The sequence below is a fragment of the Salvelinus namaycush genome, chromosome 1 (genome assembly GCF_016432855.1).
Source record: "Salvelinus namaycush isolate Seneca chromosome 1, SaNama_1.0, whole genome shotgun sequence".
Classification (NCBI taxonomy): Eukaryota; Metazoa; Chordata; class Actinopteri; order Salmoniformes; family Salmonidae; genus Salvelinus; species Salvelinus namaycush.
In genome coordinates this window covers 65,474,713-65,496,913 of record NC_052307.1, presented here as the reverse complement: position 1 = coordinate 65,496,913, position 22,201 = coordinate 65,474,713, and the positions used below count along the sequence as shown (strand labels likewise).

The 22,201-nt window shown below is 42.3% G+C and overlaps 1 protein-coding gene across 1 annotated transcript; it reads right to left on the bottom strand.

Moving 5' to 3' along the window:
* Nucleotides 1-973: 973 nt before the first annotated feature.
* Nucleotides 974-12,607, bottom strand: LOC120047607 (transcription factor E2F4-like). The gene is made up of 10 exons (XM_038993150.1): nt 12,412-12,607; nt 11,482-11,897; nt 9,448-9,557; nt 9,195-9,356; nt 8,855-8,963; nt 8,509-8,758; nt 8,132-8,257; nt 1,448-1,495; nt 1,245-1,289; nt 974-1,155 (listed from the first exon to the last, which is right to left on the bottom strand). Exons 2-10 carry the CDS (start codon nt 11,623-11,625, stop codon nt 1,040-1,042), a joined length of 1,110 nt encoding a protein of 369 aa, XP_038849078.1. The 5' UTR covers nt 11,626-11,897; nt 12,412-12,607; the 3' UTR covers nt 974-1,039.
* Between the last annotated feature and the right edge of the window lie 9,594 nt (nt 12,608-22,201).

Below are 22,201 nucleotides of genomic sequence, written 5' to 3'. Positions count from 1 at the left end.
TGGATTCGGAGGTAAAAAAACAGAGACAAAAAAAATGTATGTACCGTACTGTTCCTTGACAGTGTCAGTTCACTAGAAAAATACACCAAAATAAAGAGAATTTTACAATAGAAATCAGTGTTGAGACTTGTGAAAATTACAACAAAAATGTGCTCCACATGCACACATAGACTTTGAGCGAGAAACAGACAAGATATAAAATGCACCAGCAAATGAAGAGAACTGTAAGCCTCATCAATAGTATCAATAGATTAGGACTGGTAAAGGCTTTTAATGGATTTACATGTTGTCAGTATATTGTGGCTGGTCTTGTATGCCTGACTCATAGGAGAGACTAGGTTGCGGCAGGTGAGGGAGCTGATCTTCTCTTCCCGCTGTGACTCTAGCCCCACTATGTGGGCAATGGAGTAGCTGCACTCCTCACATGCACAGCTCATTGACCATAGACAAACAATGAAGCTCCTCACAGCACCTATCCCTCCCTACCCCTAGTCACCATGTAGAAAGGATCAAATAGGTCTGCAATATGGCAATAGCTCTACCTTGCCCTCTAAAAGACTAGATGGAATTGTCTTATTGCTTACTATCCAACAGTTTCAGATGTACATAAGTGCCTAGGTGTCGTAGATGATTTTGCCCTGAGCATCCCATTCATTTCCTATCCTTCCCTCAACCCAAGCCATCTTTACTCACTCCAAATGGAGCACAACTCAACTTTCAAAACACATCCACTGCCACTTCAGCAGCACAGATCAAAAAATATATTCCATGACATCATTAAAGCTTATAAGCCAGTAGGGGATGGCTGCTCTCCCTGTTCAGACATCAACGAAGGGGACATGACAAAAATAAAGAGCATGAAAATTATCAAAAACTGTTTGTTTATCAATTCAGCTTATATTACAAGACTCCAAAAATAGACCACTTCATCGGTTTGTTAGTACTCAAAGAATTGTTTAAAAACTGTTCTTGGCTTTTTTTTTTTTTTTTTTTTTTTTTTAAGGCCTCTTCATGTGAGCCTTCTGGCAAGGTTCATAGGTCAAAGGTTGAGAACGGGGATGTCAAAGAGGTCGCAGAGGCCCTCGCTCTCATCCAGGTTATAGATGTAGTCATGGTCACCCGGGGGGGGAGAGAGGCGGAGGAGTGGAGAAAACACTGATAGAGGGAGAGGGATATAAACATATAACTGGAATCATCAAGTCAAAGTAAAGGGGTTTATAACACAATCCGTTTTAGACTCTTACCTTCTGAAGCCATAAGTTCCTCTAGTAGATCTGCACTCACCATCTCTACACACACACAAAGAGGTGAGAGAGTGTTTGCTATACACAAAGTCACAATTTATCATTAACTTAATTTCCTGAAATACAACGCAAGGGTCTGTTTGGATACATTTAAATCAAGTTTAAAGACACAATACACATGCGCACACAGTCACACACAGTACCTTTAGCAGAGTCAAACATGTCAGAAAAGTATTTGGGGAAATCCAGCACTGAAAAACACAAGGCACAATATAGACACCATACAAGTACATTAGAGGTTGTTTTTATAAGGTAGAGCCAATTTACACACTGTTTTCCTGTGTACGTTCATTAAACAACCAAAAATAAAAACAGCTTGCGCACACACACATTCCTATAGCAAGCAGGCTTTATACATCGTTTGTTACCACACAGATGCTTCCTGTGTTACAGAGCATTGGGCATAGCCAGGGTTTTAATGTTAAAAAAAAACACCCACTGTGGTCAGAAGTGTGTGCTTACTAAAACAGAAAAACAATGTACGTACAGTACCAGTCAAAAGTTTGGACACACCTACTCATTAATTATATATATTTTTACTATTTTCTACATTGTAGACTAGTGAAGACATAAACTATGAAATGACACATATGAATCATGTAGTAACCAAAAAAGTTAAATCAAAATATATTTTAGATTCTTCAAATAGCCACCCTTTGCCTTGATGACAGCATTGCACAGTCTTGGCATTCTCTCAACCAGATTCACCTGGAATGCTTTCCCAACAGTCTTGAAGGAGTTGCCACATATGCTGAGAACTTGTTGGCTGCTTTTTCTTCACTCTGCGGTCCAACTCATCCCAAAACAGGTCATCTGAAGCAGCACTCCATCACTCTCCTTCTTGGTCAAATAGCCCTTACACAGCCTGGAGGTGTGTTGGGTCATTTCTCTGTTGAAAAACAAATCAAAAGTCCCACGAAGCGAAAACCAGATGGGATGGCGTATCACTGCAGAATCCTGTAGCCATGCTGGTTAAGTTTGGCTTGAATTCTAAATAAATCACAGACAATGTCACCAGCGAAGCACCCCCACACAACTTCCTCCATGCTTCGGGAACCACACATGCAGAGATCATCCGTTCATCTACTCTGCGTCTCATCAAGACACGGCGGCAGGAACCAAAAAATCTCACATTTGGACTCACCAGACCAAAGGAACGATTTCCACAGGTCTCATGTCCACTGCTCGTGTTTCTTTGCCCAAGTAAGTTTCTTCTTATTGGTGTCCTTAAGTAGTGGTTTCTTTGCAGCAATTCGACCATGAAGGCCTGATTCACACAGTCTCCTCTGAACAGTTGATGTAGAGATGTGTCTGTTACTTGAACTCTGAAGCATTTATTTGGGACGAAATCTGAGGTTAACTCTAATGACCTTATCTTTTATTTAACTAAGCAATTTAGTTAAGAACAAATTCTTATTTACAATGACGGCCTACACCGGCCACACCCGGACGACGCTGGGCCAATTGTGCGCCGCCTTATGGGACTCCCAATCACAACCGGTTGTGATACAGCCTGGATTCGAACCAGGGTGTCTGTAGAGACGCCTCTAGCACTGAGATGCAGTGCTTTAGACCGCTGCGCCACTCGGAAGCCCATCTTGCAGCAGAGGTAACTATGGGTCTTCCGTTCCTGTGGCGGTCCTCATGAGAGCCAGTTTCATCATAGCGCTTGATGGTTTTGGCAACTGCACTTGAATAAACGTTCAAAGTTCTTGACATTTTCCAGATTGACTGACCTTCATGTCTTAAAGTAATGATGGACTGTCATTTCTCTTTGTTTATTTGAGCTGTTCTTGCTATAACATGGACTTGTTATTTTACCAAATAGGGCTATCTTCTGTATACCACCCCTACCATGTCACAACACAACTGATTGGCTCAAACGCATTAAGGAAAGAAATTCCACAAATTAACTTTTAACAAGGGACACCTGTTCATGTAAATGCATTCCAGGTGACTACCTCATGAAGCTGGTTGAGAGAATGCCAAGAGTGTGCAAAGCTGTCATCAAGGCAAAGGGTGGCTCCTTTGAAGAATCTCAAATATATTTTGATTTGTTTAACAGTTTTTTGGTGATTACATGATTCCATGTGTTATTTCATAGTTTTGATGTCTTCACTAGAAAATAGTAAAAATAAAGAAAAAAGAGGTGTGTCCAAATTTTGACTGGTACTTTACGTGTGTGTGTGTGTGTGTAAGAGAGAGACCATTGGAATGCTAGCCCAGTGCCAAGGTTTATCTGCCTCCATCACATTGCTGCTTATGATTGGGCGGTCAACCTTTGTCCTATCGTGATTAAGTACCCATAAAACATTGTAATGTACGATGGTATCACCCCATATTGGCCAACCCCACAATTGTTTTGTTTTTTACGGTTCAAAAAAATCATTTAAATAAAAGACTGCTAAAAAAGAACCACTAGCGAGAGGATTCATGACAAAATATATCTTGGAGCCAACTCTTTTTTTGTAGTGTATTCCTCTCGGTTGGAGCTGTGGCACGAAAGAGGTGTGTGCCGCTATTAGGTTTGGGCGACATGGCCTAAAAATCATCTCTCGATTCTTTCAAACCTATGGGCGATTCACAATATATATCTTATTTTTTATGTTTTCACTAAATAAGGTTTTTGTACAATTAAAGAGCAAATACACTGCATTTCAACCAGTCAGCAATAATCAAATGGATTCAGGTCTTGTGAAATTATACCAAGGCTAAAAATACACCTTCCACAACCATAAAACCCCATATTAACTTAAGCTAAATAATTTAACCTGCTTTTTTGCAATAATCACTGATCTGGCTTTCAAGTCAGTCTATGAAAATTGCCTTTTTGTTAAAAATTTTACCAGAACCATGCATAATGTACATTCACTAATAATGACTAACTTCTTGTAGCAGGCATTAAAGAACATTTACACAGGTCTCAAACAAATTAGACAGCTAGCAGAATAATCCTTGACTAAAATGCTGCTAGCTGTACGTGGTACCACAATGCGTGCGTGACGAACTGAACATTAATTTTCCAGAACCAATGTTCATTGATACTCCTGTTTTAGTAGTGTCCGCTCTGCGAGCAACTTGAGTTGAGACATAAAAAGGGAATCGTTAGAAAGGTTAACTTCCTCTATTACAGTAAACTAATGTCTCAATGTGTTTCAGTGTCCATATGACCCATTCTGTTGGAACAAAATTCAAATAACGAGTTGAAACCTGTTTGTCAGAGGAAGAAGTGATCTCTCATCTTTGTTATTCTGAGTGGCAGGGGGAGGGGCTTGGTGTGTATGTGTAAATAGAGAGGAAGAGGAAGAGTGAGTGGTTTGACAAATGTTTCCCAAACGTTTCTCCCGCAAAAATCTGTCCAAAATAAGCCCAATGCGTTTCTATTAGAGGTCGACCGATTAATCGGAATGGCCGATTAATTAGGGCCGATTTCAAGTTTTCATAACAATCGGAAATCTGCATTTTTGGACACCGATTTGGACAAAAAAAATAATCTTTTTACACCTTTATTTAACTAGGCAAATCAGTTAAGAACACATTCTTATTTTCAATGACGGCCTAGGAACGGTGGGTTAACTGCCTTGTTCAGGGGCAGAATGACAGATTTTTACCTTGTCAGCTCGGGGATTCAATCTTGCAACCTTACGGTTAACTAGTCCAACGCTCTAACCACCTGCCTTACTTTGCACTCCACGAGGAGCCTGCCTGTTACGCGAATGCAGTAAGAAGCCAAGGTAAGTTGCTAGCTTGCGTTAAACTTATCTTATAAAAAACAATCAATCAATCATAATCACTAGTTAACTACACATGGTTGATGATATTACTAGTTTATCTAGCGTGTCCTGCGTTGCATATAATCGATGCGGTGCGCATTCGCGAAAAAGGACTGTCGTTGCTCCAACGTGTATCTAACCATAAACATCAATGCCTTTCTTAAAATCAATACACACGTATATATTTTTAAACCTGCATATTTAGTTAATATTGCCTGCTAACATGAATTTCATTTAACTAGGAAAATTGTGTCACTTCTCTTGCAACAGTCAGGGTATATGCAGCAGTTTGGGCCGCCTGGCTCGTTGCGAACTGTGTGAAGACTATTTCTTCATAACAAAGACAACCAACTTCGCCAAACGGGGGATGATTTAACAAAAGCGCATTTGCGAAAAAAGCACAATCGTTGCACGACTGTACCTAACCATAAACATCAATGCCTTTCTTAAAATCAATACACAGAAGTATATATTTTTAAACCTGCATATTTAGCTAAAAGAAATCCAGGTTAGAAGGCAATATTAACCAGTTGAAATTGTGTCACTTCTCTTGCGTTCCTTGCACGCAGAGTCAGGGTATATGCAACAGTTTGGGCCGCCTGGCTCGTTGCAAACTAATTTGCCAGAATTTTGCGTAATTATGACATAACATTGAAGGTTGTGCAATGTAACAGGAATATTTAGACTTATGGATGCCACCCGTTAAATAAAATACGTAACAGTTCCGTATTTCGCTGAAAGAATAAACCTTTTGTTTTCGAGATGATAGTTTCCGGATTCGACCATATTAATGACCTAAGGCTCGTATTTCTGTGTGTTATTATGTTATAATTAAGTCTATGATTTGATAGAGCAGTCTGACTGAGCGGTGGTAGGCAGCAGCAGGCTCGTAAGCATTCATTCAAACAGCACTTTCGTGTGTTTTGCCAGCAGCTCTGCTGTTTATGACTTCAAGCCTATCAACTACCGAGATTAGGCTGGTGTAACCGATGTGAAATGGCTAGCTAGTTAGCGGGGTGCGCGCTAATAGCGTTTCAAACGTCACTCGCTCTGAGACTTGGAGTAGTTGTTCCCCTTGCTCTGCATGGGTAACGCTGCTTCGAGGGTGGCTGTCGTCAATGTGTTCCTGGTTCGAGCCCAGGTAGGAGCGAGGAGAGGGACGGAAGCTATACTGTTACACTGGCAATACTAAAGTGCCTATAAGAACATCCAATAGTCAAAGGTATATGAAATACAAATCGTATAGAGAGAAATAGTCCTATAATTCCTATAATAAATACAACTTAAAACTTCTTACCTGGGAATATTGAAGACTCATGTTAAAAGGAACCACCAGCTTTCATATGTTCTCATGTTCTGAGCAAGGAACTTAAACGTTAGCTTTCTTACATGGCACATATTGCACTTTTACTTTCTTCTCCAACACTTTGTTTTTGCATTATTTAAACCAAATTGAACATGTTTCATTATTTATTTGAGGCTAAATTGATTTTATTGATGTATTATATAAAGTTAAAATAAGTGTTCATTCAGTATTGTTGTAATTGTCATTATTACAAATAAATAAATTAAAAATAAAAAAATCGGCCAATTAATCGGCATCGGCTTTTATTGGTCCTCCAATAATCGGTATCGGCGTTGAAAAATCATAATCGGTCGACCTCTAGTTTCTATGGGCTTATTTTAGACGTAAGCTTGTCGCCTGCCTTCCCACCTTTGGGACAACGACTCCCATTGTTAGGGCAGAGACATGAGCATCTTGTGTGTGTGTGTGTGTGTGTGTGTGTGTGTGTGTGTGTGTGTGTGTGTGTGTGTGTGTGTATGTATGTATGTATGTATGTACACAGGACAGAAGGAGCAGGGACCAAAAAGACACGCGCACATAAACACTCATAAAAAAAATATTCCGCAATACAGGCATTTGGAATATCGCGCAAAAACATACATTTTAATTTATCTGATTAATTTTATAAAATCGCCCAGCCCTAGTCTGTGTGCCGAAGTGCAAGTGACAGTCAAGGATCCTCGCTGGCTGTGCGTCATGTGATGGGTTGTAAATGATCAAGGGCCCAGCTGCAGAGCATGCAACTCCGCTGTCCCCATAACTGGATAATTATTAAATGACTCACATGTTTTGCCTAATCTTCCTCCCTTATTAGGCCTAGGTTTCTTTCTATATGTTGTATAGGTAGATTGTAGACTACATTGCTAATTATAGGCTATGGAAATTGGCCTACTCTACATATAATTTATTTCATAAGCTTTGCACAGCTGTAAGTTCTTTTGACTTCTCATTACATTTTTCCATCTTGATATTGTTTCCTCAATTTGACTTGTTGTTGCCTGCAACATTTGTTATTTAAAATAAACCTGTGATAGAGAATCGCCTATAGACTGCATTTGAAAGCTGCAACTTTACGACGTTAAACACTTCATTAGAATAGCCTATTTGGTAAATAGTATTTATAATTTTAACTTCATGCTTTTGATAGGCTATTTTAATTAGTGGGATTTGGCTTTTAGCCGTTTGGTTCGCAACGGAAAGAGGGAGGAGGGTTGCATGCATTATTTTATAATAGACTAAGCATTGTCCAACTGTAAGGTTTGTTCAAACTACTCGTTCGATTTTTCTATCTTGTTATTGTTTGTTCGACCTCTTTCATTATTACCCTAGGCCTATCATGTTTTAAGGTTATTCAAAAACAACCTAAAACTTAGAGATAAATTATCTAATGGCATTCTAAGCTAATTGTTTGATCATGAAGTAGCACGGCGGGAGGAGAAAGCCAGCATGCATAAAAATTTAAGTCATATTCATATCAAATGAAGAGAAGAGACAACATTTGACTTTTAAAATAATTAGACACCAGAGTGTCCTCTATGAAAAATAAAATAGGCTTTGGCTTTATACAGCATCTTTCACATCACAATGTCATCACCATCGACGCTGGCTGTCAATAATCTTCGATATCCGATACTATCGTAATATCGCCCAACCCTATTGCTGCTACCACACAACATGCACACACACAGATAAATTGAATTCTAACTCACAGTCAGATGAATCGGATTTGATTGGTTCAAAGACAGTAAAGTTGTTGTCCAACGAAGTAGAAGACTGGAGGGACCAGGTGTCCAATAATGGTGGTTGCGGAGCAGGTTCTTCAGTGCTGGAGGTGTCTGGTAGAGAGAGAGAGAGAGGTAGAGAGAGAGGTAGAGAGAGAGGTAGAGAGAGAGGTAGAGAGAGAGGTAGAGAGAGAGGTAGAGAGAGAGGTAGAGAGAGAGGTAGAGAGAGAGGTAGAGAGAGAGAGAGAGAGAGAGAGAGAGAGATGGACACAGAGGTAGACATGGGACAATTCAATGATATTGTATTGAGAGTTTAGCAGACAAAACATTTTCATAGACCATGAGAGATATAACAGTGAGGTCACCTGATGGCTTAGCTGCTGTATGTGCTTTAGGCTTGCCAGTGGCCAGACTCCGGGTGTTCTTGACAAATGTGTGAGTGGATGTGTCTGCAGAGGCTGCAGCAGACTTGGCGTTCTGCAGCATTTCCTCAGGAGGCGGGACTGGCAGCACCACAGGTGTTGAGTTAACTGGGTCCTTGTTGATGAGCAGAACATCAATGGGCCCAGCAGCGCTCATCAGATGGATCTGATACTTCCTCGGACCGTCTTGAACCTAAAATTTGAGACAAACACACACACTTACTTTTCACCCTGAGAAGACTGACAGACTGACTAGGGGGAGGAGGTGGCAGAAACAAATCAAACTTACAGCTTCAGGTATGGGCACCTCCAGCTGCGTACCAGAGGGAGCACGCACCGCCAAGAGGGTATCACCTTTGAAGCAGCTGCAGATGTCCTCATGATTAACATAGGCCAGAGTTGGTCAGAGTTAAGGTCAGACACACAGCTTAACAGAGTATTATAACATTATTAATGCTGGCAAGTGTATCCTCTGCTATTGTACAGACAATACGGCACTGCAGCTCTTTTTCTATACGTTTCTACTGGTGTGGACTGTGGACTGACATGGATACCTACGTACGGTTAGGTTGGGCTAACAATTTAGATGTTGGTGTAGGTATGAGTATGTGAGTACATAGTAAGGATATGGACTATTGTGTGTGTCCTCGGTCACATTCTTGATGCTTTGTTGGACCCACACCCTCTGCTGGTCCAGCTCACTTTCCCTCATATCCAGATCTTCAAGCTCCGACTTCAGGTCAACCAGCCTGTCACCAATCTCCCTTGTGTTACAGCCTGGCCCAACTCCCCTTAGACAGATAGTGCAATGAAATGTAAGCCCATACTGTGTGCATTCCTACAAACATACAAGTGCGCGAACATACACACACACTCACTCACTTCCACTGAATACTGTTCTTTGACTTCTTCTCGATCAGGCCAATGCCCTCCAGTACATTGGTGATGTCATAGATGCGCCTCTTCTGTCTGACGGCCAGGGTGTCTGCTGCCTACAAGAGCAGGAAAAACAACATTACTCACAACACAACTGTCAAAGGTCACCCTCTCTGACCAGAAGCAAAATAACTTAATGAATGATTTTAAAATGCAAGCACCCAAATGTCCCTACCAAGGCTATTTTCCTTAGGGGGATGCATATCCAGTGTGGGGTTAATAACAAATCACAAAGGTAAGAGCCTGTGAGACAGGGGCCTGTCAACCAATCACTGGATGGGTCATAGCCCTGGTAGCCAATAATAGGAGAGGTCACAACCCTATGAGCCTATCAGAGGGGGGACTAAACAATGCGGACAATAATGACAGACCGTGACACAGCTACCCACTGAGCGATGAGACACGGATTGTCTCTTTTGCACACACACTCTTTCTGTGTTTTACCCTCTTTTATTCCTTGAACTCCTTACTGACAGTAACCTAGATAACGTAACAGTTTTACAATTAGTTTTATATTAGAGTTTAAGCTTCTATTTTATTTTAGAGTATAAATCATCACGATCACAGTGCATGTGTAATTGCCGGTTTTTGGCAGATAAAAAAATGAAAATCAGATAAAATTGTTGCTGGTCAAATTGACTGAACAATCCCATTACAAATAATACTTTTTATTCATTGATGGAAATATCAGTTGATGAAAATACATTTGACTGTCATGCTTATCGGTTTATAAGCTAAAGCTGCAATATGTAACTTTTGGAACAGACCAAATTCACATAGAAATGTAAGTTACAGATCTGTCATTATCAAAGGCAAGTTTAAGAAGCGGTAAATATGTTCTATGTGTGCTATTTCTATGCTTCCTGTTCTTAAGTTTCATTTTTGTGTATTTTACACCAGCTTCAAACAGCTGAAAATAATATAATTTTGATTATGGAAAACATATATCATAGCGGTTTAGATGGTAGAATGATTCTCCACCAGATACTTGCTTGTTTTGTAACATAAATTGAAATAAGGCAAACAATTAGAATTTTTGCAAACAGGAATTGGGGGGGGGGGTTGATTTCTGCACAGTGCAGGTTCAATGTACAACATTTTGTGTAATTAAATTGGGAAGTGTGTATTTTCGTTAGTCGTCATGTATCTTATTTATTACACGTTTTTTACGGAATACCACTTGTCAGAACAGCGCTAGACCTGCTGCTGCAGATCCACAGCTCGTTGCTTCTGGAGTGCCATTGCGCAACAATTCTAAATGCAATCGCATGTTAAAAACTGTTTTAATGGTTATGATTAAAAATAGCTACTATTGCTTTATTTCTCAACTGATAATTGAAGTATGCCATGCATTCGCCATTTATTGAGATACTTCGGGATTTTGGCAATGAGGCCCTTTATCTACTTCCCCTGAGTCTGATGAACTCGTGGATACCATTTTAATGTCTCTGCTTGCAGTTTGAAGGAAGTTGATAACTAGTGCAAGCACATTTGCTAACTAGCGTTACCATAAACACTGGAAGTATATTGTGTCTGCTAGCACAGACTTCCAGTCATTGCGCTAACACTAGTTAACGTTAGCATTGGCTCGCAACACTACTTCCAACTTCCTTCACACTGGACACAGAGACATAAAAAAGTTCATCTGACCATGGGGATGTAGATAATGGGTCTCATTGTCAAAATCCCGAAGTATCCCTTTAAGGATTACACTGTTAGTCTACACCTATTTGACGTTAATTAAAATCTTCCCGGACACATTTTTCTAACGGAAACCCTGGTGTGCATTTCATATTCCACATGCATCTCCTCGGAGTATGTTGCACATCTGTTACAACACAATCCAGCAACCAAACCAGGCAGTGCTTAGACGTATATATGTTAGAAGATTGGGGACTGGGGATACAAAAAAAATAAACAAACCATAGCTAACAATTCTTACAGTCAAGACAGTCAAAAGGGATGCAGCCCATCACTCACTACTTTGAGATCGAGCACCCCGTCCTTCGCTTCCTGCAGCAAAGTAACGAACTTCGTGGTGAGAAGTCCGAGGCTCCTCTCGTGTCTCTGAGACTGTGGAGCATCGGAACCTTCCAGCTCGGTTCGGCTAAGCTCCAGCTCCATAACCAGTCTGAATCGGTTGGATGATATAGTGAATGGAAGGTTTCCCTAAATGCTATAAAGCACCGGGCCTATGCCCTCGACCGTCCTACTCCAGTGCAACCGCGGGGATAGTTGCAACCCTAGGAAGGCTGTGCCGACACCGGGTCAGTGGTCGGTCCAGTTCGTCTCCCCGTGAGCCAGAACACAGTAAGCAGCCACCAAGCAATGTGGTCCTGTGCTCGAGCCGTTGGAGGCGGGCTGAAAGCTGGGATGGTTTCAAGCGTAGGGAGCGTCTGTAAAGTGAGGACACCACGGGAAAGTGAAACGAAAAATACATAACTAACTTACTCACTGTACCATAACCTGCTGTGTGCATTGCATACGGAGACGAAGCTACAGTAGAGTAGCTAGCTATATCTCTTAGAGTTCCTACTCCAATTTGATTTAGCAGTAAATGTACCGTTTTCGATTAGACCTCCGCCACTGGATTGGCTTGGCAACTTTGGCCAACCACCCATAGTTACGTTAGCTAGCTACAGTAACGTTAGTTAGCACAACAAGGTCGCTAACTAAGTAATGTACATTAGATACAAGTACATTATGTACATGCATATAACTAAAACAACGATGGCTAGTGGCTTACTGGCTCTCGTTAACTAAACGTTAGGTGGCACGATAACTAACTAGCCAGCTAGTTAACTCACCCGATTATCAGCAGACTAGCTAACGGTTAGCTAGCTACAGTACAGTAAGTTACCTAGCTATCTCCTGTCACAAGCGTCCTGATGAATGGTCGGATGTACTTACCAATGAGTTCGTGAGTTGTCCTCAAAGCAACATTCCAACACTGGAATGCTATTCAAGTTGAGTTTGTTTCGTCGATATATTATTGTAAGCAAGCTATCACTCAGGGCATTTACTTAACTAATATTCGAAAGGCAGTTTAAAAACTCCCTCCAACTACATCTTTCATCCAACCAATGCATTTTTCTTCCTATTAACTAATGTCTCGCGTACAGCGAACTTGACACCGAACGAAGCACGGAGCGGCGCATCAGATTTTCATCTTAGCCAATGAAATAACGTTAGTGCTAGGGAGCGTCACACATAATAGAGTGTCATGATACTGTGCAAAATGAAACGATATTGTAATGTACACTGAGTGTACAAAACATGAAGGACACCTGCTCTTTCCATGACATAGACTGACCAGGTGAATCCAGGGGAACGCTATGATCCCTTATTGATGTCACTTGTTAAATTCACTTCAATCGGTGTTGAGCCTGGAGAAAATTGAGACATGGATTGTGTATGTGTGCCATTCAAAGGGTGAATGGGCAAGACAAAAGATTTAAGTGCCTTTGAACAGGTTATGGTAGTAGGTGTCAGGCTGCAGGCACACCGGTTTGTGTCAAAAACTGCAACCCTGCTGGGTTTTTCACGCTCAACAGTTTCCGTGTGTATCAAGAATTGTCCACCACCCAAAAAACACATACAGCCAACTTGACACAACTGTGAGAAGCATTGGCGTCAACATGGGCCAGCATCCTTGTGGAACACTTTTGACACCTGGCAGAGTCCATGCCCCGACGGGGGGAGTTTTGTACACTCAGCATATATTGACCCAGTGTCTTGAATCAAATATGGTATAAGACTGTCTTTCAGAACTATGTCAAGATGACATTCACATTCTTGGAACAATGTAGAGAATGAACAATAAACCATACACCCACAGACAAGTTTAAAAGCAGAAATAATTTTGACAAGTCAAGGACTCTTTTCCACAACGTTGCAAAGCCCCTACCCTCTATGAGTCACTCATGTGTAAGGAGATTATCCTGAAAACATGTCACTTTGATACAGATATAACCTTTCCGTAACAGGTTAGGAGAATTAACGTAGCAGTTTAGGAGAATTAGGTTAAGGTTAGGGGAAAGGGTTAGGGTTAGCAAAAATGCTCTCCTAACATTCTACAAAAAGTCACTTGTACTGAAGTGCCGTGTTTTTAGAGAGTACCCATGTGTATGATTGAAATGACCAGAAATCATGGTTACCAGAAATCTCCAAAAGTTCCCACAAGGACAGTAAAACAAGGAAAATTCTCCAAAGCCTATTTTAGGCATAGGGGTTAGCTTTAGGATTGGGGTTACAATTAGGGTTAGGATCAGAATTAGGTGTGTGTGTGTGTGTGTGTGTGTGTGTGTGTGCAGTCTTGGCCTTGTACTTTAATTGACAGTCCTTTGGATTGCAATGTATTTTGTGGATTCAAATAAAGTATTTCAAATGTGTGTGTTTTTGTGTGTATATGTGTGTGTGAGTGTGCGTGTGCATGTGTGTGCTATACCTCTGCATCCTACCACTGGATCAGAGGCTAGAGGTGTGATGGTCAAACACAAAGGGGCACAGGGTGGGGAAGGGCCAAGAGTGGGCATCTCCCTTCCAAAATGACAGCCTGACCTATTTCTGTCTACCGTGGTTATGAACCCACAAAGAAGCCTTCCCAGGCGGCCCAGCCCAGACAGAGAAGACTGGAGTGGGACAGCCAATTGGGGTAGCATCCCCCTCACCCCAATTCAGCATGGAGGCCAAAATGTGGAAATGCTTCAAGATGCAGGGGCAGCACAATAAAACACAATAGTACTATTTAGTTCAGTTTAATATATGCCACTTAACAGATTATTTTTATCCAGAGCGACATGTATGACAGAGTGCATAATTATTATTATTTTTTGTATGTGATCTTTGTGGGAATTGAACCCACGTTGTTCACATAATATAAACCAGTTATGGTCAGAGTATTGGATCAAGCCAAGGTCAAAATTATTTAAACCCTGGTCTGAGGCTAACATTGGAGAGACAACCCCTGATGCATTGATTGTGTGTGTGGAAACGGGTGCATTGGGGGTCAGGAACAGCCATATGCTATGAATGCACAATGAACAACATGAAAGCCCAGGCCGCTATGTTATCCCTGCACTGTTGGGGGGGGGGGGGGGGGGGGGGCATTGTTTGACAGACAAAAGGCTAACGGTGCCCAGGACACCCCACGGTACATTTGGCCCCCATGGGACAGAGGATGAGAGACTAGGGGGGAACAAGGGTATCTGGAGAGTACACCCAACCAGATGCCCCCCCATCTCCTTCCAAAACCAAAACTAGAATTTCCCACCTCACATCCCCATCCTAAAGAGACAACAGCACAATGAGAGGGCCTCTTCCTCACAATAAAATAAGAATGCGCCGGAATATAAAGAAGGAGAGAAATTTGAGAGCGAGTATGAGGGAGTGGGGTAAAGGACTGACTGTGATTTCTATGATCTTGTAGGAGCTGATGGTGGGTGACTAATATTCCAAGACAGAAGAACACAACACACCAATTGTCATACTAAATATGTCATACCCTCTCCCCAAATCTGTTTAGATTTTTCCCAAATTGAGTTTCTCTGTTTTATTTTTCCTGGTTTCAGATTCAGTTATTTACTCTCAAACTTCCAATTATTTATAGAGAAACATCAACATTGAATGTTCTGAGTCCATGTCAATGCATCAATCAAATCAAAAGGAAAAGAAAGAAAGTTACAAATGTAGATTTTTTTGTGTAGATTCCTTTAATTTCTTGTTACAAAAGGAATAAGCTACTAGCGAACATTGTGACAACCAACCCCATTCTGTGTGACATTCAACCCTGAAAATAACTCCATGTTTGAATAAGGAGGATAAAAACGGTCCCCATTTCAACCCAAGACCTCAGTCTTTCTATTAATGTTGAAAAGATTATTGTAAGAGATATTGGTGCTTGAAAATACACACCAGAGTAAAAAGCGTGACAACCGCAACCCCGGTCCCGGTCTCCCCTACAGCCTTGATAGTCTATACTGACTTGTGTTTGAACAAAACTTTTTGAGTGGAATAGTTTCCCAAGCGACAAATTGTGATAACTGTGCAAGGAGGTGAATCAGGGTGGCACTTTACCAGACTATCAAGTAGGTCCCGACATTAATACAGAATTCAACAATGTTCAAAATGTGTTGAATTTAGAAGATTAATTAAATTAATTGAACTTTTTAGAAAATCTATTGATCTACACAAGTTTTTCACAAGATATGAAAATAATGCATCAGGGATTGGTATTTCTTGTAACTTTTTGAAGAAGCAATAGCATGGGAATGCCTGTCTGTGTGGTGCGCTTGTAACCGATGTGAAATGGCTAGCTAGTTAGCGGTGGTGCGCGCTAATAGCCTTTCAATCGGTGACGTCACTTGCTCTGAGACCTTGAAGTAGTGGTTCCCCTTGCTCTGCAAGGGCCGCGGGCTTTGTGGAGTGATGGGTAACGATGCTTTCATGGGTGACTGTTGTTGATGTGTGCAGAGGGTCCCTGGTTTGTGCCCGGGGCGAGGGGACGTACTAAAGTTATACTGTTACACGCTCTTGTCCATCACTTTGTTTAGCCAGTTTGCCCGACCTTATTCATGGTTTCCTCATGCATAAAGGTGGTGAAATTATAAGGGAAATAAGTCAAGGTTAGGCTTATCTGTAGACACCCCGGTCCGCCACACTTTAATTTCTTAGATCTCCACCTTGAAAGAAAAGCGGGGTGAATAGCATGCTATTTTCATGTTTAAGTTCAAGGTCAGAATATGCATAGAGAGAAAAGTGCATACAAATAAATAACATTCAATTTATGGATTAACTCAGGTCAGAATCAGGCCTTAGGTGTGCAATTTTAAGCAATAGCCTATCCCATGCAGTCTTAGAAATAGCCTTTTTTTGATCGAACAATATTCCTAACAAAATTCAGCATTTTATTAATTGAGAACAACATTTTGAGTAAATTTGTGTGTGAATGCGTGTGTTTGCACATGCATTTTTGCGTGTGTAGGTGTGTGACAGGAAAAATATGTGTGTGAGAGAGAGGCAATGAAGGGAGCTCTTTATAGCACAAGCCCAGAATGGAGCTTGGGATTTATTGTATACTGGCAATGGCAATGTCCATGAATAATGTAGTTATCATGGGTTAGATTGTGACAACCAACCCCCCAAATAGTTATAATGGAGTTGATAGTGACAACGAACGCCAAATTCAATGTGACAACCATCCCTAACTGAGCAAAAATGCTAACTATGATGCTAGTTACCACATTAATTATTTTAAAGAATTCACACATTTGAATCTTAAAATTATTATAAAGCAACCTCTAGATTGGGAGTAATAAGCACTGTGACAAACAACCCCTGAGACAGCCAAACCTGGTCGCCCTAACTGTCATGTGTGCCTATAGCTCTAATTTAGTCATTTTCTTTATTCCCTCATGTGTGCTTTATTTAGAATTGATTCACTTAGAAGTGCTTTAAATATTGATTTACTCCTAATGTGTGCTCTGTTTAGGTTTACATCTTATTTACTTATTTGACTCCTTTTCATTTGAATTGGTTAACCCCCTTTTGAGTGTTGAGGGAATGTTAAAGGTTGACTCAGCTATAAGAAATAAATAAAGAGAGTAGCACGCTCTACATACAAGCTCTAAGTAATTTATTGGGTAAACCAGCAATGTTTCAGCTGGCACCATGCCTTCTTCAGGGTAGCGAAATGATGTTGCCACGAGCTGCACCAGAGATATTGAGAGGAGAGAGAAGCCACACTTGGCTCTCACACAGTCACACACAGTATCTGGCATATGCATGGGTTTGCTTTAGACTGTGTACATCATTGTATTCACAACTTCACAACTAGTAATTAGCACCTTACCAATTGGTTATGAACACAGATTTAGGGATCAGAGCCACGTCCCTCACATCTGAGGAGCATTGGGGTTAATGAGTTGCTACTGCACAAAGGCAGCCCTGAGACAATGTTCTGCAGATTCAAGCCAGCAACAGGGTGCCACAGCCCCGCGGCATCCCAAGCCGCGTCCTCAGAGCATGTGTAGACCAGCTGGCTGGTCTCTCCCTATCCAATCTCTCCCTATCCAAGTCTGTTGTCCCCACTTGCTTCAAGATATCGACCATTGTTCCTGTACCCCAAAAAGCCCTTCTGTCATCATGAAATGCATTGAGAGGTTAGTTAAGGATCATATCACCTCCACCTTATCCGACACCCTAGGCCCACTACAATTTGCATAGAGCCCCAACAGATCCACGGACGACGCCTTTGCCATTGCACTGCACACACCCCTCACAATACACTTAATTTGAACTAGCTAAATCCTGTGTAACAACTACTAATTACATTGTACTTAGGCAAACATTACATTTGAAATAGTGTGTTTTTCCTCATCTAGGATGACCAAGTTAAACCAGAAGGTACACTTTATTTTGGTGGCAAGTGCTAGCAATAACATTGAGTGGAGATTTATTTTCAACAGTGCACATTCATGGGTAAGTATACTGAACAAAAATATAAACACAACATGCAACAATTTCAAAGATTTTACTGAGTTACAGTTCATATAAGGAAATCAGTCAATTTAAATAAATTCATTAGGCCCTAATCTATGGATTTCACATGACTGGGCAGGGGTTCAGCCATGGGTGGGCCTTGGAGGGCATAGGCACACCCACTTGGCAGTCAGGCCCACCCACTGGGGAGCCAGGCCCAGTCAATCAGAATTAGTTTTTCCCACAAAAGGGCTTTATTACAGACAGAAATACTCCTCAGAACCCCCCCTCCCCCCTCAGATGATCCCGCAGGTGAAAAAGCCGGATGTGGAGGTCCTGGGCTGGCGTGGTTACACGTGGTCTGCGGTTGTGAGACCAGTTGAACGTACTGCCAAATTCTCTAAAACGACATTGGAGGCAGCTTTTGGTAGAGAAATTAACATAACATTCTCTGGCAACAGCTCAGGTGGACATTCCTGCAGTCAACTTGCCAATTACACGCTCCCTCAAAACTTGAGACATCTGTGGCATTGTGTTGTGTGACAAAACTGCACATTTTAAAGCGGCCTTTTATTGTCCCCAACACAAGGTGCGCCTGTGTAATTATCATGCTGTTTAATCAGCTTCTTGATATGCCACACCTGTCAGGTAAATTGATTATCGTGGCTAAGGAGAAATTCTCACTAACAGGGATGTAAACAAATTTGTGCACAACATTTGAGAAAAATACGCTTTTTTTGTGCGTATAGAACATTTCTGGAATCTTTTTATTTCAGCTCATGAAACATGGGACCAGCACTTTACAGGTGGTGTTTATATTTTTGTTCAGTGTAATTAGAGCCTATTGAGCACAATCTCTCAGACACCCAGCGCATCCACGAGGGGTCACAACCTTTGTGACAGTTGTTGCTGAAGCAGATGAAGCTGAGAAGGATCAAAACACAAAGTTTGTGAATTTAGTTGAAACCTGCCCATTTGTAACAAGCATGGTAACAAGCATTCATTGTTACACTTTTGTAATTACAGACCACAATTACTACCAGTTACATGTTGTTATTACACTATTGTTTTTTACAGTGTAATTACACATGTAATTACAGTGTAATAAGGACCCCTTGAAATGAAGTGTTACTGATTCAACCACAAAGATCGGGGATGTTTTCCAATGATTTGCAAAAGGCACCTATTCAGATTTTTCTTTTTCCGCAAGTCCTGACTATCTTGCCCAACCTATTTTTCTGTGCAACCTTGATATTCCCAAACCAGCAGGTCAAGCAGTAGGACAAAATGCTCTAAAATAATGATTCATAAAAGAGAACCATGATGGTTAGGTCAATATTAAAAAAGTGAAATTTCCGTAGGAAATACAGTCTCTGTTGGCCTTTCTAAAAATAGCGTCAGTACACTGATCCCAGAACAGCTTGTTGTCAAATACTACCCCAAGGTATTTGTACTCCACTATTTTGATGGGCTCATCTTTTATCAGTGATGGTGTCAAATGGTAGTGTTCCTTCGAAAGTCAATCACCATATCCTTTGTTTTTAATGTATTTTAGATGGGATGACTCACACTAGACAGTAAAATCATTCAAAGCTGGTCCGTGCTCGGTCTCATCCCCTTCGATGAGACTGGCCAAAGCAGTGTCGTCAGCATATTTGATCAGGTGGCATCTGTGGATGGAATTTATATGTTTAAATGAATGATTAGAATATTCCACCCTGAAACTATATAATTGTATGTAATTGATTAGAATCATCAATGAAATACATTAGAATCATAAAATTATAATAAATTATGTGTGTAGTTTTAGTCAGAATTAGGGTAAAACAATATAACTGTAACAATGTCTATTATAGTATCTTAACATCAGACTGTCTGAGCAAGATTCGGTGCCGACCTTGGCTGGGGGGGCCACTGAGAGTACTTCCCAGGGTCTCCCTATTTTGAGGGAGGACGGAGAGTGATTCTCATGGACTCCCCTAATCTTTGTCGGCTGGGTAGTGTAACGGATGTGAAATGGCTAGCTAGTTAGCGGGTACGCGCTAATAGCGTTTCAATCGGTTACGTCACTTGTTCTGAGACTTGAAGTTGGGTTCCTGGTTCGCGCCCGTGTCGGGGCGAGGGAACGGTCTAAAGTTATACATTGATGCTGTTGACCCGGATCACTGGTTGCTGCGGAAAAGGAGGAGGTCGAAAGGGGGGTGAGTGTAACGGATGTGAAATGGCTAGCGGGTACGCGCTAATAGCGTTTCAATCGGTTACGTCACTTGCTCTGAGACTTGAAGTAGGGTTTCCCCTTGTGCCGCGACCTTTGTGGAGCGATGGGTGACGACGCTTCGTGGGTGACTGTTATTGATGTGTAAAGAAGGTCCCTGGTTCGCGCCCGTGTCGGGGCGAGGGGACGGTCTAAAGTTATAGGATACCTACTGTTTGTGTGCAAATGTATGTGCGTATAAATTATGTTTGTGTGCGTAAGGAGCTAGTATAAAATGAATGGTTTTGTACAACTAACCAGCGCGCCCGTGAATAAACATTTTGACTATCATAGCTGGGGCCTCTGTCTGTTTCATTCAACCAGTATCTTACAAATCCTGGGTTACAGACTGAGTAGTTAATTGAAGTTCAGTTTATGAACATCGAGAACATAATTCTCATGACAGCACCCTGGAAACTGGCTCCGGCAGTCGTCTGTATACAATATGTATAGTACTGGTGAAAGAACGCTGGTCTGTGGGGTTCCAACTGAAGCAGTGCGCATTTCAGAGAGTGTGTTGCCAACTCGTACCTGCTGAGACCTATCAGTTAGGAAGTTGGTGATCCATGTGATAAGCAGAATCAAGTCCGAAGTCTCATCTAAGTCTGTCCGCGAGGATAAACGGATTGATTGTGTTAAATGCAGTGTAACGTCCTGACCAGAGTTCTTATGTGTTTTGCTTGTTTAGTGTTGGTCAGGACGTGAGCTGGGTGGGAATTCTATGTTGTGTGTCTAGTTCGTCTGTTTCTATGTTCAGCCTGATATGGTTCTCAATCAGAGACAGCTGTCAATCGTTGTCCCTGATTGAGAATCATATATAGGTGGCTTGTTTTGTGTTGGGGATTGTGGGTGGTTGTTTCCTGTCTCTGTGTTTGTGTTCTGCACCAGCTAGGACTGTGACGGTATGTTCTTTTGTTATTTTGTATAGTGTATTATTTTGTTTTGATTAAATTCATTATGGAAAATTACCACGCTGCGTATTGGTCCTCTGATCCTTCTCGCCTCTCCTCGTCTGAGGAGGAGGACGACTTAGACTGCCGTTACAGAACCACCCACCAAACAAGGATCAAGCAGCGTGGCAACGGGCAGCAGCGACAGCAGCAGCGGTACCAGGAGGAATGGTCATGGGAGCAAATATTTAACGGAGAAGGACCCTGGGCTAAGGTTGGAGAATATCGCCGCTCTCGGGAAGAGATGGAGGCAGCTAAAGCCCAGGAGCGGTGGTCTGAGGAGGCAGCACGGAAGCGGGGCTGGAAGCCCGTGAAGAAACCCCAAAAATGTCTTGGGGGGGGGGGGGGGGCTAAAGGGTAGTGTGGCGAGGGCAGGTAGGAAACCTGCGCCCACTTCCCATGCTTACCGTGGAGAGCAGGAGTACGGGCAGACACCGTGTTATGCGGAAGAGCGCACGGTGTCTCCTGTACGGGTGCATAGCCCGGTGCGGGTTATTCCACCTCCCCGCACTGGGCGGGCATTGAGTGAGCATTGAGGCAAGTGCCATGAAGCCGGCTCTACATATCTGGCCTCCAGTACGTCTCCTCGGGCCGGTGTACATGGCACCAGCCTTACGCATGGTGTCCCCGGTTCGCCAACACAGCCCAGTGCGGGTTATTCCACCTCCCCGCACTGGACGGGCTACGGGGAGCATGCAACCAGGTAAGGTTGGGCAGGCTCAGTGCTCAAGGGAGCCAGTACGCCTGCACGGTCCGGTATATCCGGCGCTACCTTCCCGCCCCAACCCAGTACCACCAGTGCCAACACCACGCACCAGGCTTCCAGTGCGTCTCCAGAGCCCTGTTCCTCCTCCACGCACTCTCCCTGTGGTGCGTGTCTCCAGCCCGGTACCACCAGTTCCGGCACCAAGCCTCCTGTGCGTCTCCAGAGCCCTGTACGCACTGTTCCTTCTCCCCGCATTCGCCCTGAGGTGCGTGCCCTCAGTCCGGTACCACCAGTTCCGGCACCACGCACCAG